Raw genomic sequence first — 17735 nt, 5'->3', positions numbered from 1 at the left:
AAATTATAAATATTTGTCATCCCAATCATAAAATCAATGGCACTTCTCTAGTTTCAAATGAGAATAATACTTAAAAAAAATAAAACTCAACCGCTCTCTCCTTGTGAGATGGCCCACACTCTGCGGGGTATGTTTCTCTGTAAATAAATCTACTTCTTATCTACCAATAAATAAATTGGTAGACTTATAATTGAAAAGTTTCTCTGTAGATCTTGAAATTAAAGTAAAACTCCAATTAAACATAAAATTATAGTAACTCAGTTTTTTTTCATTTACAAGCCAATCAGTGACCCTCTGAGAAGCAACGGTAGGAAAAATCTGCCACTGGTCTGAATGTGAACTTCCCTGTTTCAGAAGAAAACGATGGACGGCCCAGGTGTGCTGTGCGGCTGTGCCTTGTGAGTGAGTGACTCACCTCCTTTCACAGGACTATTTCTCCACAAGCGCATAAAAGCAGCCTCCCCTGTCTCATCAGATTTTCCTGTCATGTTTTTCTCTTATGTGTTGTTATTGTCCTTGACTCTTGCTTTCGGGTTAATTTTTGTGCTTCCCCAGGTCTCCCACGCTGCAGGCCCCCTGGGCACGGCTTCTTAGCGGCAGGAAGCGGTCCCAAAGCTGTGCCAGAGGCAGCCAGAAGGAGATGCTGCCGGAGGCCCCACTCTCGAGGAAGACAGCCTTCTGGAAGCCCCACTAGTGCTCACGAAACAGGGACCGCTCTTCCAAACCACCACAAAGTCCCCTCTTCCTGCCGTGAGTGCCAGCAGAGAAGCTCTCACCGGAAGTGCCCAAATGCCTGTTCTGTAGCCCACATCCCACATCCCACAGTGACGCTTATGGGAGCTCTGCCCTCAGGCCCCTCAGAATACCACGGCATTTGTGGGGAGCCCTTGACAACACCTACACACAAATGTACACATAAAGGAGCCCTGGGTGAAAAGGTATATTGAAATCTCCTCACAGACTTGTCCTTTTTCAGGACACCATAAAGAGAGAGAAAAATGAAAAGAAACGCTAGAGGAGCTGGGGAGGGGGGTCACCTCTAAGTGGGGATCACCCACCAGGGCTCAGTCCCAGTGCGGCCCAGAGTCTCCAGAGCCAGTGACTCTCCCTACCACACACATCTCCCCACCACTCGGGTGCCCTGAAGGGATCCCCTTTTCTCCTGCTTCTGACCCCGGAAGTGAGGAAATTGCTGCCGGGGATATTCGAATGACAGACAGAAAGTGAACAAGGAGCTAACTGTTGGAGACACTCCCTAGGCTGTACACAAAAACGAGGAAAGAACCCACAGTCAGAGAATAACTTCCCTAACTGGATAGGTGAATACGATACAAAACCTCTAACAAGGTGTTGAAGGAGGGCTTCTCTGGTGGTTCAGATGGTAAAGAATCTGCCTGCAATGCAGGAGACCCACATTTGATCCCTGGGTCAGAAAGATCCCATGAAGAGGGGAATGGCAACTCCCTCCGGTATTCTTGCCTGGACAATCCCATGGACAGAGGAGCCTGGCGGGCCACAGTTCGTGAGGTTGCAAAGAGTTGGACACAGATGAGTGACAAGATGTTGAAAGAGAGCTCAGAGCATAGCAAGGCTAACATAACTGCACATCGTCCCCACCAGCTCCCCAAGCCTCTCTCCTTCCTGCTGGAGAAACCTGGCACATGAAAGATTTGCTCAGATGCTCCACCCAAGTTTAAGGGAGAAATCAAACTCGTCTCAGGTGTATGGAAAAGAGAGTCAAGGACAAATGCATCACCTGGGCTAAGCTGCCCAAGGATGAGTCAGATGAAAAGAAAAACAGCTGTCTAAACATTGGGAAAAGAGCAAAGCAGAAGACAGTCAAGGAGCATGACTGGCAAAGAAGCAACTCAAATAACATGAAGACTTTCTGTACACCTGTTTCACAAAGAACAATGTGAGAAGAACAAACATTCAGAAATAAGAGCCTAGGAAAAAGATGCTAAATGAAATAAGTGGTTACAGATCTAAGGGGAAAAAAACAACAAAAAACATCACTGTGGAATTCTAAGGGATTTAGAAACCAGAAAAAATAGCATAGACACTGGTTAAATTTCATTTCTACGTTAGACAAACAGTTTGAGATAACAACAGTGAATTCTTAAAAAAACATTTTTAAGGCAAAATATTAACACAAAAAGCTAATAGAATCAGCTTTGGAAAGCAAAAACTCCACAATATAATGGTAAGTGCTATACTTAAAACAGAGAATCCAACAAATGTAATGAAAAATATGCTCAAAGATATAACAGTAGAATTTCCCTAAAAAAGAGAAAACTCTGATGAAAATTTTGTCTCAAGACTGAAAGAGTATGCTATAATTCAAAAAAAAAAAAAAAAAAGCTGCAGTTGCCCTAGAGCTATTGAACTCCCAAGATGAAGAAAAAACAGTTCAGTTCAGTCACTCAGTCGTTTCGGACTCCTTGCGACCCCATGGACTTCAGCATGCCAGGCTTCCTGTCCATCACCAAACCCCGGAACTTGCTCAAACTCATGTCCATTGAGTCGGAGATGCCATCCAACCAACTCATCCTCTGTCATCTCCTTCTCCTTCTGCCTTCAATCTTTCCCAGCATCGGGGTCTTTTCCAATGAGTCAGTTCTTCACATCCGGTGGCCAGGAGTTTCACCTTCAGCATCAGTCCTTCCAATGAATACTCAGGACTGATTTCCTTTAGGATGGACTGGCTGGATCTCCTTGCAGTCCCAGGGACTCTCAAGAGTCTTCTCAACACCACAGTTCAAAAGCATCAATTCAGCTTTGGTGCTCAGCTTTCTTTACAGCCCAGCTCTCACATACATACATGACTACTGAAAGAAATCATAGCTTTGACTAGATGGACCTTTGTCAGCAAAGTAATGTGTCTGCTTTTTAATATGCTGTCTAGGTTGGTCATAACTTTTCTTCCAAGGAGCAAGTGTCTTTTAATTTCATGACTGCAGTGATTTTGGAGCCCAAGAAAAGTAAGTCTCTCATTGTTTCCTCATCTATTTGCCATGAAGTGATAGGATCTGATGCCATGATCTTAGTTTTCTGAATGCTGAGTTTTAAGCCAACTTTTTCACCCTCCTCTTTCACTTTCATCAAGAGGCTCTTTAGTTCTTCGATTTCTGCCATAAGGGTGGTGTCATCTGCATATCTGAGGTTTTTGATATTTCTCCTAGCAATCTTGATTCCAGCTTGTGCTTCATCCTGCCTGCCATTTCTCATGATGTAATCTGCATATAAGTTAAATAAGCAGGGTGACAATATACAGCCTTGATGTTCTCCTTTTCCTATTTGGAACCAGTCTGTTGTTCCATGTCCAGTTCTAACTGTTGCTTCCTGACCTGCATACAGGTTTCTCAGGCAGCAGGTAAGTTGGTCTGCTATTCCCATCTCTTTAAGAATGTTCCACAGTTTGTGATGATCCACACAGTCAAAGACTTTGGCATAGTCAATAAAGCAGAAATAGATGTTTTTCTGAAACTCTCTTGCTTTTTCAGTGATCCAACGGATGTTGACAATTTGATCTCTGGTTCCTCTGCTTTTTCTAAATCCAGCTTGAACATCTGGACATTCAAGGTTCACATACTGTTGAAGCCTGGCTTGGAGAATTTTGAGCATTACTTTGCTAGCATGTGAGATGAGTACAATTGTGCAGTAGTTTGAGCATTCTTTGGCATTGCCTTTCTTTGGGATTGGAATGAAAACTGACCTTTTCCAGTCCTGTGGCCACTGCTGAGTTTTCCAAATTTGCTGGCATATTGGATGCAGCACTTTCACAGCATCATCTTTTAGGATTTGAAATAGCTCAACTGGAATTCCATCACCTCCACTAGCTTTGTTTGTAGTGATGATTCCTAAGGCCCACTTGATTTCACATTCCAGGATGTCTGGCTCTAGGTCATACCTGTGAAAATATCCACAGAGGAGGAAAGATACCTACCTGGCCTCAAACATGTCCTCAAAATATCCAGTGCTAGATAATGATGCATCAATATTTACAAAGTTCTAAGAGAAAGAAAGTATGATAATCATATGATACATAGCCAAAATGATCCTTAAATAAAAACCAATATACATACATTCACAACCATAAAAGAACATCAATAATTTTTTTATTTTTAATTAGAATATAATTGCTTTCCAATACTGTGTTGGCGTCTGCCATACAACAGCATGAATCAGCCATAAGTATGCATGTATCCCCTCCCTCTTGAACCTCCTCCCCACCCCTACCCTATCCCACCCCTCTAGGTTGTCACGGAGTTCCACACTGAGTTCTCTGTGTCATACAGCAACTTTCCACCAGCTATCTGCTTTACAAATGGTAATGTGTATGTTTCAATGCTACTCTCTCAATTTCTCCCACCCTCTCCTTTCCCCGCTGTATCCTGGTCTGTTCTCTATGTCTGCCTCTCTTTTCCCGCCTTGCAAATAGGCTCATCTGTACCATTTTTCTCGATTCCATACATATGCGTTAATATAAGGTATTTGTTTTTCTCTTTCTGACTTACTTCACTCTGTCCAATAGGCTCTAGGTTCATCCACCTCACTAGAACTGACTCAAACGCGGTAAAAGCACACAGACAATTATTAACCATGAACCCTGAGGCGATAAAAAGGCTTAGCAATGAAATCCAGCTGAAATGAAAATGGGACCAAATTAAAAATCCAGTATCACTTTGCTTCAAATATTAAGCTGACCAGAACAATAGGGCAACACCTGCTGAAAAAAATATATAGTTTTATTGTATTGCTGATCTTACAGAGATGAGAGAGTAAAAAGAAATCTCCAAAGACCTGGAAAGAGGAACTGACCAAAAAAAATTAATTAAAAAGAAATATGAAGTCATGAGTTGAATCTTTAAGACCGAATTACAAAGGAGCAAGTTCCCTCGAGGGGATTGGAGAGAAAGGAGGTGAGGCAATATTTAAATAACTAATGGCTGAGAATTTTCCAGAACACATAAAATACACAAATTTCACTGATAAAGGAAATAGAACATGTATCAGGAAACAGAAATCCACATTAATAACTTCAAATACAGAAGTCAAAGAGATAATCTCAGCAGCAATTCACATGATAACAACACATGACCTCAAAGGAATACGAGACTTACAAAAACTCACGAACAGCAGGAAACCAGAAGAGAATTAAGTATCTTTAGATCCCTTGGAGAAACTTGGTTGATCTAGAATTGTGTACCCAGAAAACTCATCTCTCAAAAATGAGGGTAAGAGTTTCAGATAACCAGAAACCAGTTTATTCAACATAAGGATATAGAACAGATGAAAGCAGAGATGAAAAATATACAGTTAGGTAAATAATAAATGAACTACAGTAATATCAAACAAGAGACTTGAAGACACAGAGTATTACTATACACAGAGAGGATTACTACATAATAAAAGAGGCCTTACAATAGGAAGCTATAAAATGTTATGCATTTATATGCTTAACAAATGTAGCCAATATACATAAAGTAACAATCAATAGAAATACAGGGACTGAATCCAGGTCACAGCAAGGAAAGAGCAGACTCCAGACCACTAGACCACCAAGGAACTCCCTATATTGGACTAGTTTTAATTTATAAAAAAAGATTCAACATAAGACTTACTTTTTGAAAAGGTATTACAGTTGTTTTCCAAAGGTGTGTTCAAGACTGCTTACGTACGTACGTACGTGAAGTCGCTCAGTCGTGTCCGACTCTTTGCGATCCCATGGACTGTAGCCTACCAGGCTCCTCTGTCCATGGGATTTTGCAGGCAATAGTACTGGCGTGGATTGCCATTTCCTTAGCCAAAGGATCTTCCCAACCCAGGGATTGAACCTGGGTCTCCTGCATCGTAGACAGATGCTTTACCTACAATAGCATTATTTGTGAATGGAAAAAATTGGAGGAAGTCATGCAGGAAAAAAAGAAAGACTAGGAGGATGGATCAATAAGATACTGGTGCACTAGAGCTGTAAGCAAGTGAACCAATTCCCTCATTAGGCGGCGCGTACAGCTCATAGGGCTGGGGAAACAGCAAAGAATGCATAGGACCAGAATCCTCGCCCGGAAGGAAGGCGTGAGCGCCTCTGAAAGCGTGTGGAGCCCAGCCTCCAGCCCACACAAGGAGGCAACGAGGCAGACACCGCCGTAAAGAGGACCAGGCCTTCCTCCAGCCGTTTGTTGTCATCGCCCTGAGTGCTCAAGAGTGCTCATTCATCCATCACTTTATCCTCCCAACATCGGTGAGGTAGGAAACACGCACTGGCTTCACACACTGGGGACCACAGAGAAAATTCTTTTCCCTGGAGCCCCTGAACCTGTTTGTGATGGAACCTGAATCTGGAGACTGAGCCTCATGCCTGCAAATTAAATATGCTAACTTTCCATCTCACTTGAAGAAAATATCTTGCGGACTGAGTTTAAACCCTATTTTAAAACCTCCAAGTTGCTCTGGTAGCATGTGGGTTTGATTATGGCTGAAAAGCACAAAGAATAAAATACTTGGGGACAAAAAGCAAAATTGTAAACAAATGAAGGAGGAAAGAGGGTCCTTGGAGGGAGGAGCAGGTCACGAGATCTCAGAGATCTCACTGGCTGAGAAGAGGAAAACAGCCTAATAAGGTTCAAATATCGAGGAAGCTGAAGTCCAACCTATAATTAGGCTGCCGCCCTTTTCCTTGGAAACAAAGGGCTTTACATAAGGATGAAATTCTATTGTGTCTCTTTGGAGTGCTCAGGTTTCTGGATGCCAGGCACTCAGGAAAGGAGACTTTCCCAGAAGTATTATAAGGTCCCTGCTATAAAACACTGCAAGAGAAGGGGTTCACACAAAGAATAAGCAAAGTCCAATGGCAACCATCAGCTGAGCTGGTCGAAGCCCACAGCTGCTCAGAACCGAGTCTTCTGACAGTCCCTCCTTCAGAGTGTAAACTTCCCGGCCAAGAGGACCTTTTGCAAACCTTTAAGTTGGTTATGGAGTTAGTTTGGTACTGAAAGGGAGAAACGAATAAACTCTCTCTTTCCTTGATTTTTTGAGCTTTATATTGAAAAACAATTGCTTTTCTTTCAAACCCATACATTAAGCATTCGTTTAAATGCATATAGCTGATTCACTTTGCTGTACAGCAGAAACTAATGCGAAATTGTAAAGCAACTATACACCAATAAAAATTAATTTAAATTTTTTTTAATTAAAAAAATAAACATTCATTAGACAGTTCCTTCTTTTCAGTACTGGTGGGGAGAGTTCGGAGTGAGTCATAAAAATGAATGAGAAATAAATTCTTCCCTCAAGGATTCAAAGGAAACAAGCGAACAGGTCACCCAAATTAAAGGGAACACTGTTAGGAGGCACACATTGGTGCATCCTTTCCAGAAGTCAGGTGAATTATTTGTTTCAAAGCAGTAGATGTGCAGACGTTTTGAAACAAAAATTCCAATTCAATGGATGCTTCTAAGGAGACAATTGGAAAAATACCTACCCCCCCAAAAGTGATTTTGATATCGTTTCCTGCCACAGCTAAGTCATACAAAAGGCTACAGCCACAAGGAGGCAAAGGTTACAGGCGAGGAAAAAGGCAAAGCAAAGCACATCCAGGGATTGACTGCTCCATCCACAGGGACACAGATGGCCAAGATTACCACAAAGCACAGGAGAGGAGGGCTGAGACCACCCTCTCCCCACAAGCACCTGCTCACACCAAACACAATTCTGATCCAAATTTAATTGGTACCATTTTTAACTCAAAAATGATGCTAAAATATAATTGGTGAGCATATATGCTCCAAAAGCAAAGATGAGCTGTGAAAGATTATAATTCTACAAAAGCAGTATAATAGAACATACTGAAGTATACATGCATGCGTCAGTTGCTCCATTGTATCGACTCTTTGTGACCCCACAGACTATGGCCTGCCAGGCTCCTCTGTCCATGGGATTCTCCAGGCAAGAATACTGGAGTGGGTTGCCATTTTGTCCTGCAGGGGTCTTCCCAATCCAGGGATCGAAACCACATCTTCTGTGTCTCCTGCATTTCAGGCGGATTCTTTACCTGCAGAGCCATCAGGGAAGCCCATATTAAAGTATAGATACTTTTTAAAAAATGAAACTGGTGCAATAACAGATATACATGGAAAGTTCATGAAACAGCATGGGAAGTCCAAAATTGACTCAACTATGTTTCAAAACATATGACTAAAGAACCTTTTTGGTTCAGGGAGGCAAGGAAGCATTCAACCATACTGTTAGGTCACCTGAACTTGGACTCTGTCACAAAGATAAACTAAAGTCTTATACAGTGCTCAAATGTGCACTCTGAGTAGACAGAAGTCTAGAACAGTACATTCAGTAGTAGAAAAACTAGAAGGCTGTAGGAGAATGCTGGTCAAACCTAAGGATGAATGAAGTATGAAATTCCTGCACTTTGGGAATTACAAAAGACTTCAAAGAGAAACAGAGACAAAACACACAAATTCAATCTGAACAGTAAAAATAAGGAAACACCAAAAAAGAACAACAAGGTGTAGAAACTGGTAATACATGTAGCGAGGTCTTAATAACCAATGAGCAAGAGAAATTGCCAAGCCTCTAATTATGAAATTGGAAGAGGGACTTCCCTGGTAGTCCAGTGGCTAAGACTCTCAGTGCTGGGGGCCCAGGTTCAATCCCCGGTCAGGGAACTAATCCCACATGCCACGAGGAAGATCCACATGCTGCAACTAAAGATGTACACTGCAATTAAGACCCAGCGCAGCAATTAGAATAAATAAAATTTTTAAAAAGAAACTGGAAGAGAATGGGCAGTTTATATGCAACTATATATATATGTATATATAGGTGTGTGTGTGTGTATATATATCTCCCTCCTTCTTACACTAACCCTCAAGGTAGACTATTGAATAAGCCTTACTATGCACACATGGATGACACACACACTCCAATAGCTGGAGAACCACAGGGCCATGAGACAGAACCTGGACACACCGCTGGCGTCTCAGGACTTGACATCCCTTCTGGAGAGAAGCCACCGACAGGTAGCACAAACCCTCGAGATGGATGGTAATTTGAGTTCCCTTTGGCTTATCTTGCTATTTTGGATTTATTCTAAGACTTACTTTTTCAGCAGGCTGGGAACGAGGGAGCCACCTCAGGAGGGGAGCTCACGCCTGTGTGTCTGGGTCTGACACCACACCAGCTGTGAGACTGACAGATTATAAGGCTGCACTAGAGACATGGCCCTCGAGCAGCTCCCCATGGAGATGGCCAAACCATCCCCAGCAGGAAAGAATTTCCTAATCCTTGTTGTTTGTAGCGTCTTGTCCTATTCAGCCATACAGGTGCAACTTTCTAGAACTCAGCTGCTCTGCTGCTGCTGATGCTGCTAAGTCGCTTCAGTCGTGTCCAACTCTGTGCAACCCCATAGACAGCAGCCCACCAGTCTCCGCCGTCCCTGGGATTCTCCAGGCAAGAACACTGGGGTGGGTTGCCATTTCTTTCTCTAGCTCTGCTGCTGCTGCTGCTAAGTTGCTTCAGTCGTGTCCGACTCTGTGCGACCCCATAGACGGCAACCCACCAGGCTCCCCCATCCCTGGGATTCTCCAGGCAAGAACACTGGAGTGGGTTGCCATTTCCTTCTCCAATGCATGAAAGTGAAAAGTGAAAGTGAAGTCGCTCAGTCGTGTCCGACTCTTAGCAACCCCATGGACTGCAGCCTACCAGGCTCCTGCATCCATGGGATTTTCCAGGCAAGAGTACTGGAGTGGGGTGCCATTGCCTTCTCCACTGGAGTGGGTTAGCCCTCAACAAATAAACCTTGCATATGTTTTTTGAAGGTGTTCACTGGAGGAACTCGGGAGGAAGCCCTGGGGTCCCCAGCAGTGAGGCTCCAGACCCCAGGCACTGAAATGGGACCTGCCAGGCAGGCTGTGGCAAGACCAGGCAAGTTTGGATCCTGATCTAAAGAAGGTGATGGTCTGAGGCCACTGGGCTGGGCAGCACGACCCAGACCCAGGCTAGAGGAGACGAGCGGAGGAAGGTCTCCCTGTGCACAGCTTCACCCTGGTCACAGCACAACTCTGCTTTCACTCCCAGGTTTGCTGTTTCGGCAGCCCCTTGCCCCACACTCAGCTGGGATTCTGCAAGTCTGAGACAAAGCTCAAGATGAGATGCAGGCACCCTGCCTCCGCTTCCCTCCTACCGGCCCTAAGGAATGATTCTTTTCCAAATTGGCAGTGGGAGAGACTAGGGTATCCAGGTCAGACTCTTGCCAGGAGCTTCAGCTTCAAACCAGTCCTTGCTGGTGAGCGCACCCCAGGACCAGGGCGCATGGGTGTGACGGGAGCAGTAGGTGGGCAGGAAGGAAAGGTCCCCAGCAGGTGAGAGCCAAGGGGGGAGGAGATGCATCTGGAGTGGAGAGCGCAGAGCTGACCTCAGAGCAAGGCCCTACAAAGTGGCCCCTGGATCCTCGGCTGGAAAAGGTGCTCCTCAGTCTAGAAGGTTCCCCAGGAGGCAGCCTCAGCTCCAAGACAATTGCATCAATCAAGCCTCAAGGTCCTCTGCCTCTGTCTCTGCAGTTATTGTTACCAGGAGGTCAGGTTGGTTTGTTTGGTTGTTTTTAGTCTTTCTAATCATTGCAAAATCCAGGCCTATCCAGGCTAAAGAAAACAACTAAATAAACCAGGGAAACTCCAGGATTTCCATCAAATAAGAAGGAGGCGCTTGTTCTGTGGTTTTCAGTTGATTTTTTTTCCCCACAGAAGCTAACCCACCATCCTAGAAACAATCTTCCCCATGAAGATCTTGTCACTTTCCCTCCCATATGAAAGAAAGTAAAAGTGTCAGTCACTCAGTGGTGTCCAACTCTTTGCTACCCCATGGACTGTAGCCCACCAGGCTCCTGTGTCCATGGAATTCTCCAGACAATAATACTGGAGTAATGCCATGTACTTCTCCATGAAGCCATGCCCTTCTCCAGGGGATCTTCCCAGCCCATGGATGGAACCCACGTCTCTTATGTCTCCTGCATTGGCAGGCAGGCAGCTTCTTTATCTCTAGCACGGCCTGGAAAGCCCCTCCCTTCAATATGCTGGTAACCATTTTAGCGAAAGAGTGAAGCAAAGAGATGTGTTTTTTCACCCTGACAATCAAATTGAAAAATGAGAAACTGGATGCCTTGGTTTTGAAATCCCGTCAGTTTCCCATGCCTTAAAAAGACTGGATATTCTTACATTGTTAAACTCAGGCAGTGACGAAGGACAACGAGAACACTTCCAGCCAAAGAAAACCCTGAATAAGAGGCTTCCTTTGCAAGCACTCCCGAAGCGCCCTTCAAAATCACCTTTTGTTCCATTGTTTATTTAATCACCAGAGCTTCGAAAGACCACAAAGGAGGAAAACCGAGCTACTGCCAGAGACTTAGAAGCAAATTAAGATAAATCAGAAGGAAAGAAAGGGCTCTGCTGAGATCATGATTATGACTGGAGGGCAAAGCAAACAAACCCAAACTGCCTAGCTTGGGGCTGCCCCACACTCCGCAAGGATGCCTGCGTTTCCATACTCGCTTGTTTCCTAGATCAGTGCTCTGAGTAAACTGAAAACACATGCAAATGACCTTTGCTGACCTTCCCTGACTGGGTTTGTTTCCTCCCAGGGCCCAGGGCAACCAGGCCAGCCCTGAGGACCCTGCAGACGTACACAGAGGCAACGCCCAGTAGAAAGATGGTCAGCTTTGTCTCTTTAGCTGGACAGAATTCTTCTGAATGGTTTTCCAGTTGTAATAACAAGGAGATCAAACCAGTCAATCCTAAAGGAAGTCAACCCTGAATATTCATTGGAAGGACTGGTGATGAAGCTGAGGCGCCAATACTTTGGCCACTTGATGCAAAGAGTCTATTCATGGAAAAGACCTTGATGCTAGGAAAGATTGAGGGCAGGTGGAGAAGGGGGCAACAGAGGAGGACATGATTGGATGGCATCACCGACTCAATGGACATGAGTTTGAGCAAATTCCAGGAGATGGTGAAGGGACAGGGAAGCCTGGTGTGCTGCAGTTCATGGGGTTGCAAAGAGTCAGACACAACTTAGCGACGGAACAGTACAAAACCAGCAAACATCAACCTCTAAGACTTCAGTACTTTTCCAAAAGAAATAAGAGCTTCTTTACTTTCTGGGACTTGATGTCTATAATTTTTCACAATTCTAGAAATATACAGAAATTATGACTCAGCCGGTAAAGAATCCGCCTGCAATGCAGGAGACCTGGGTTCAATCCCTGGTTGGGAAGATCCCCTGAAGAAAGGAACGGCTACCCACTCCAGTGTTCTGGCCTGGAGAATCGCATGGACTGTATAGTCCATAGGGTCACAGAATCAGACACGACTGAGTGACTTTCAATTCACTTCACATGTTGTTTCTCAAAGGAAATTATTCTTTAACACCATGTTAGGCTTTTAGCACCTGAAATTTCAAAGAAATATGAGGGATTTGTTCTGTAAAGAAAACACAGACACGTGCACACAAAAGTCCTCAGGTTTCAAGGAATTAGAGCTGAGACTGAGTTTGCTCTTTACATGTTAAGGAGAAGTGGGATCCGGGGGTCGATTTAAGGACCAGGCAGGTAGACAAAAGCCTAGATGGGAGGGAGACAGAGTCCAGATGCAGCCTGGAGTGCGTGGTCTTCCTGGGGGTTTTCTAGAGGGAGGCTTGAAGCTTGAACTTGCCCCCGCTTCGTGTATCAGGGGCTTCCTGTAGCCAAGCCAGAAGGAGCAGCCCTGGTGAAGACACCATAATTCTGTACAAGAGGTATGCGTTTTACCACACAGGTGGTCCTTTATGGCAAGAAGACAGCCCTTTACGTGTGGGCGTGGGTCTGGATGTGTGTCGACAGGCAGAAGTGTGTTGTTGGTTAAATGGTAACCAGGAGAGTGTTATTCTTTCCACCAGCTCCCTTCAACCCACAGCTGGGAGTGGACCATGGATTTACAGGATGAAAGTGTCCTTGCAATAAACCACACTCCAAGCGCCCTCTGTTAGCCGAGTCTCCAGTAAAAGCTCACCAAAGCCCAAAGCTTGCATTAGCCTTCCTTCAGGAGTCAGGAGTTAGAGGCTGGTCCGGCCGGGGATGGAGTTGGCAAGGGTGAGGGGAGTCACAGGAGGTGAGCTGCAGGGCAGAAAGGAAGGTTCCCGCAGGTGCAGAGTACAGGAGGCAACCTCAGCCCAGAGCCGGTCACCGCTCCATGAGCCACAGGCTGCCTGGAGGAACAGAGCCATCTCTGCTGAGCAAGCACTGCTCAGCCTCTCCTTAATAAAGCACGGAAAAACCTCAAAGACTGCAGAGCTGGGAGACATCCAAGCAGTAGACACTTGGCTTACATTATCTGGTTCTTATTATTAAATTATTAAAACGAGACTCAGTGGACAGATCGACTTACAGACAAAAATATAAAAATGAATACATAAATTCCGGTGGGAAAGCATGGCTCACTGCCAGGAGATATTTGTCAGTGTTGGAAAGCTTTCTTAGAAGTGTCCCACCTGGTCTCCTCTGGGGCCACCGCCAACTGCCGTGGACCTGCCCAAATGCATGTGTCCTACATCTGAACCAGAAACCTGCTCCAGGAAATTCCTTCCAGAGCAATGAGTCAGCATGAGACACATCCTTCAGGCACCAAGAAGTTATTCTCACTAGTACACTGGGAGGAATGTTCACACCCAACACCAGGATACAGTTGGATAAATTATGCCAACTGTATAAACTTCTATCCAACTGATAAACTACTGTCCAATATAACCATTAAATATGAAGACTAAGCAGCAACTTTTAAAATATTGTGATTCAATGTTAAGTGAAAAAGAAAGCTAGCATTTTAACCACAGAAAAATGTTGTATAACACCTACCAAAAGACAAGACCACAAAAGTAACAGACACATTTGGATAATGGAATTTTAGGTGATTTTTAAACTTTTCCTTATTGTTATGGTGCTGTTTGTATAATAAATAACATTCAAGAGAAAAAGTAAGTAATTTAAAGTAGTTATAAAAATGTGCTTGATTTAAAACCGACTTTTTCCAAAAACAGTAGCATTACAAAAATCTATAAAACTAAGAATTAATATAAGTGTGATGGGTCTTATTCATTCATTCCATACTATTCCTACTATTTTTCTCTGTTTGAAATGTCACTAATAAAAGGTTTCTTAAAGGAACTATAATAATAAAATCTAATAAAAATGAAGGGATTTTTAAAGTAAATATAAAAAGAAACATACTTCTCTCAGTGGTATGCTCATCTTACATGCAGTGTCAATTTTTATTCACTAAGGAAACATTTATTTGAGGCCATGTAGTGACTCGGTCCGATTGACTACCCCCACGCTGTTTCTGCCCACACCCCATTCTCATAGTCAGGAAGCTGCTGTGAACAAAGAATTTACAGATGACCACTGGGGACCAGGAGGAAGCTGTGAGAAGTAGGTCAAAGACATTCGCCCAGAGGGGCCCTGGCCTCAATCTGTGCAAGGCCATCGCGTGAGATGTGAACTCCTCCTTGCGTGTGGTCCCCAGGGCTCCATTCCAACCCACTCATGCGGCAGGAGCCACAAGTTGCCCTTGGATCTCTCTCCTCTCTCACTCCTCTGGGTCATCTCCCACCCCCCACCCCCCCAGATGTCTGAGACCCCCACCTCTACCATTTCTGAAACTGGCCAAATAAGAAAACAGGTCTCACTCCTATGCTAGGCGTTGCTGCGAACACGTGACATGCACCGACTCTAATCCTTCACTCTCCCTTCACAGGGAGGAAATCTGCCTCCACAAGCGAAGGAGTGAGGGTGAGGTGGGACGTGCTCTCAGGACCAAACCCTGGGGTCATCAATACTCCTTTGCTGTTACACACAGTGCTGCAGTGCATGACTGTGTGCAAACAGCTCTTCCCAATATTTCCCCAAAGGCGGGTTCATTACACACGCGCTTGTAGACCCCATCACTTTCTCTGTCCTAACCTGTAGCTCCATGAGAGCAGGGCACACCTTTGGCAGCTTCAGCAGGCATCTATTATTAGCACACAGCAGAGATGCAATAAATATTATATTCCTTTCTTCTTTCACTCATTCAATAAATAGTTATTGAACACTGGTTTTATTCCAAGCACTGTTTTGGGTGCTGGGGAATATGTTGGTGAACAAATCAGAAAAAACTCTCAGCTCTAAGGGACCTGACAATCTAATGTGAGTTCCAGAGCAAATGAACCAATCAGTAAATTCATGATGTGTTATGAGGTGATAAATACTAAGAAAAATAAGGCAAAGAATGATGGGCTACAGGAGCTACCATTGAAATGAGTGGTCAACAGACCAATACATGCATAAAATATTTTTGATGGGGATATTTATTTCAGCAGCATTCAGTCGTGAAAATATTTAAACAATTCAAGGGTCTGATAATGAAGGAGAGACAGGCCTGCCCTATTGAGCTGTTCTGAGCTTTAAATCAGTTGACCAAAAGCAGAAAGTGTGGAGCCTGAGAACCTGACTTCTACCCACAACGTTCTTTCAGAGGAAAATAGGCTTCATTCCCCCAAACCAACTAAATGTCAATAAAATCTGCTTTTCATAAATTGAAAACCACTTTCACAGACACCAGTGCACTGACAATCCATCAAGAGCAAAGTCTGACTTGTTAGTTTCTGACCTTCAAAATTCTGCGCAAATTTCCAACTGAAATCATTTTCATCCTGAAGATCTTTGCATGAGAAAGAAAGCGTCTTTTCAAAACATTTTTTACATTATTTTGAGGAAGCAAGAATATTTTGCAGATGAGGATTTAGCAAAATGAAATTCAATGTCAATAGTTGAATTTCTTCCAAAAGAAGAATTGGTCAGCACACACACACACACACACAAACTCCACACGCTAAGTGTGGACCTTAAAATCAGAAATGATGCAGATATTACCCCAGGTCTACTTCTACTGGAAATAACATTTCCAAGTGTTCATTTTAATCTTGTAGCATTAGGAATAAAGCATAGTCTAATAATAGGAATTATTAAATTAAAGCATAGGAATAAAGCCAAGTGTAATAATAAGCCATTGATTGTACGTCATTAAAACACACCTGTGCAGGATATTTATGTAGCATCAGCACAAATTTGGTTTGAACAAGTGCAGTCTTCTTAGGAGAGCCTTGCTCTGCAATTTGGATGCAGCTCCCAAGAGATGTGGATTAACACTAAACATACAACATCAAAGAATAATAGAATGGATGCTTCTTGCCAATTCTGGTTACCTAGGCTGTGTAGCCTCCTGGTTTGCAGTCCATACCTGTGATGTTCTGTTTATGCATTAAAAGGATGTAATGCCCTGTCCTTTCAACCAGAAGATTTGCAGTTCAATTTTTACCACAGATGCTCAAAGTACCGAGTACAGTTCAAATTCTCTTTAAAAAAAAAAAAAAAAGTTTTTATAAACTAGCAGTTTTCTAACCCAATGCTACAGATGGTCAGGAAGGCTCAGCTTTTGTTAATAATACTTTAGCCTGGGGGGTAGGTTCTGGATTTCAATAATCCAGTGTCCGCAATTTCCTAAGTGAGCCAGACCAGCCCCTCGCCCGCACCTCACTAGCCTCTGCGACCCCGGAACCCTGAGGACACACAGCACTCACCCGGTGCCTGACCCTGCACAACCAATTCTTCCAGACCAGGGCCCGGAACTGGCGACCCGCCCGCCCCATGCCTGCCCTCCAGGGCGCTCAGGACTCCGGCCCCAAGCACCCGGCTTATATTGGCCTCCTGGGCGAGGCCGGTGCGGATTAGTCAATTCCAACAAAAGTGAGTGATGCAAGACAACCTGCAGGTGACTGAACAAGGCGGGCATCGAATGTCCTCCTGCTCTGCGTGTGTTGAGAAATCTTACCTTCTCACTCAGTCCAGCGTCGGGGAGAGTGGGGCTGCAGAAGGCAGCCTCCGGGCCCTGTAGGCACGCGCACTTCCAAGCACCCACGCAGCTGCAGCTGCGGAGCGCACGGCCAGGAGCAATGCTCACATTAGCGCTGCCCCTTTTCCCCTTGATGTTAACCGGATGGAGTTACCCCTGCCCTCCCCTGAAACCCCCGCTATCACACCAATCCACAACAGGCTCCATTTCGGACGCCCAGTGGCAGATCATCAGTGGGAAAGAGATGGGAGGACCGAGGGAAGCAGTGTTGGTCTCCGGGGGATGGAAAGAACATACTTCAAGTTCCGCTGCGCTGTCGCCCCGCTTAATCCACGTGTTTCATCTGTTTTCCCCCAAAAGCCCAGGGGCCCTGGCTGACCTCTCCTGGTTCTGTGAGTAAACCCCCTATGCTCTCCCATCTGTAATTTATCGCTGCCCCTGGAGAAAAGCAACCGACAGAGCTCTGGGCACGCAGTGGAGAGCAGTGAGAACCAGCAAGCTGCGGAGCCCGGCTGATTTCCCCACACATTTAGCTTCCTAACCAGCTGGAGATTTCAGCTGGGCAGCACTTGCTCCATCCTCCTAGTGGCCAAGGCTCCTGGGTTCCTGTGGACTTGGTGTTGTGGTCAGGAGGATGTCAGGCAACAGGATTTCTGTGGTCTCTTATTTCATAAAGCCATTGTCTCAAGCTACCAATGCTCTATCAGTGGGCTTTGCAACAGCAAAGGGCACAGGCTTCAGCAGAGTCAATTATCCTACAAACCTATTTTTTAAAAGAACATCATTTTTAAATGGTATTCTAGA

The 17735-nt window shown here is 44.5% G+C and overlaps 1 protein-coding gene across 1 annotated transcript in view; it reads right to left on the bottom strand.

Moving 5' to 3' along the window:
• ABCA13 (ATP-binding cassette, sub-family A (ABC1), member 13) overlaps positions 1–16730 on the bottom strand; it is a 402303-nt gene extending 385573 nt beyond the window's left edge. Inside the window, exon 1 of the mRNA XM_010831050.1 lies at positions 16660–16730. Coding sequence (XP_010829352.1) covers positions 16660–16728 — 69 coding nt within the window. The 5' untranslated portion in view covers positions 16729–16730. The remainder of the gene's footprint in view (positions 1–16659) is intronic.
• Positions 16731–17735: the final 1005 nt, after the last annotated feature.

Source organism: Bison bison, unplaced genomic scaffold, assembly GCF_000754665.1.
Source record: "Bison bison bison isolate TAMUID 2011002044 unplaced genomic scaffold, Bison_UMD1.0 scf7180017864522, whole genome shotgun sequence".
In the NCBI taxonomy this organism is placed as follows: domain Eukaryota; kingdom Metazoa; phylum Chordata; class Mammalia; order Artiodactyla; family Bovidae; genus Bison; species Bison bison.
The sequence above is the reverse complement of the archived record's forward strand: the minus strand, read 5'-3'. Positions and strand labels throughout refer to the sequence as shown.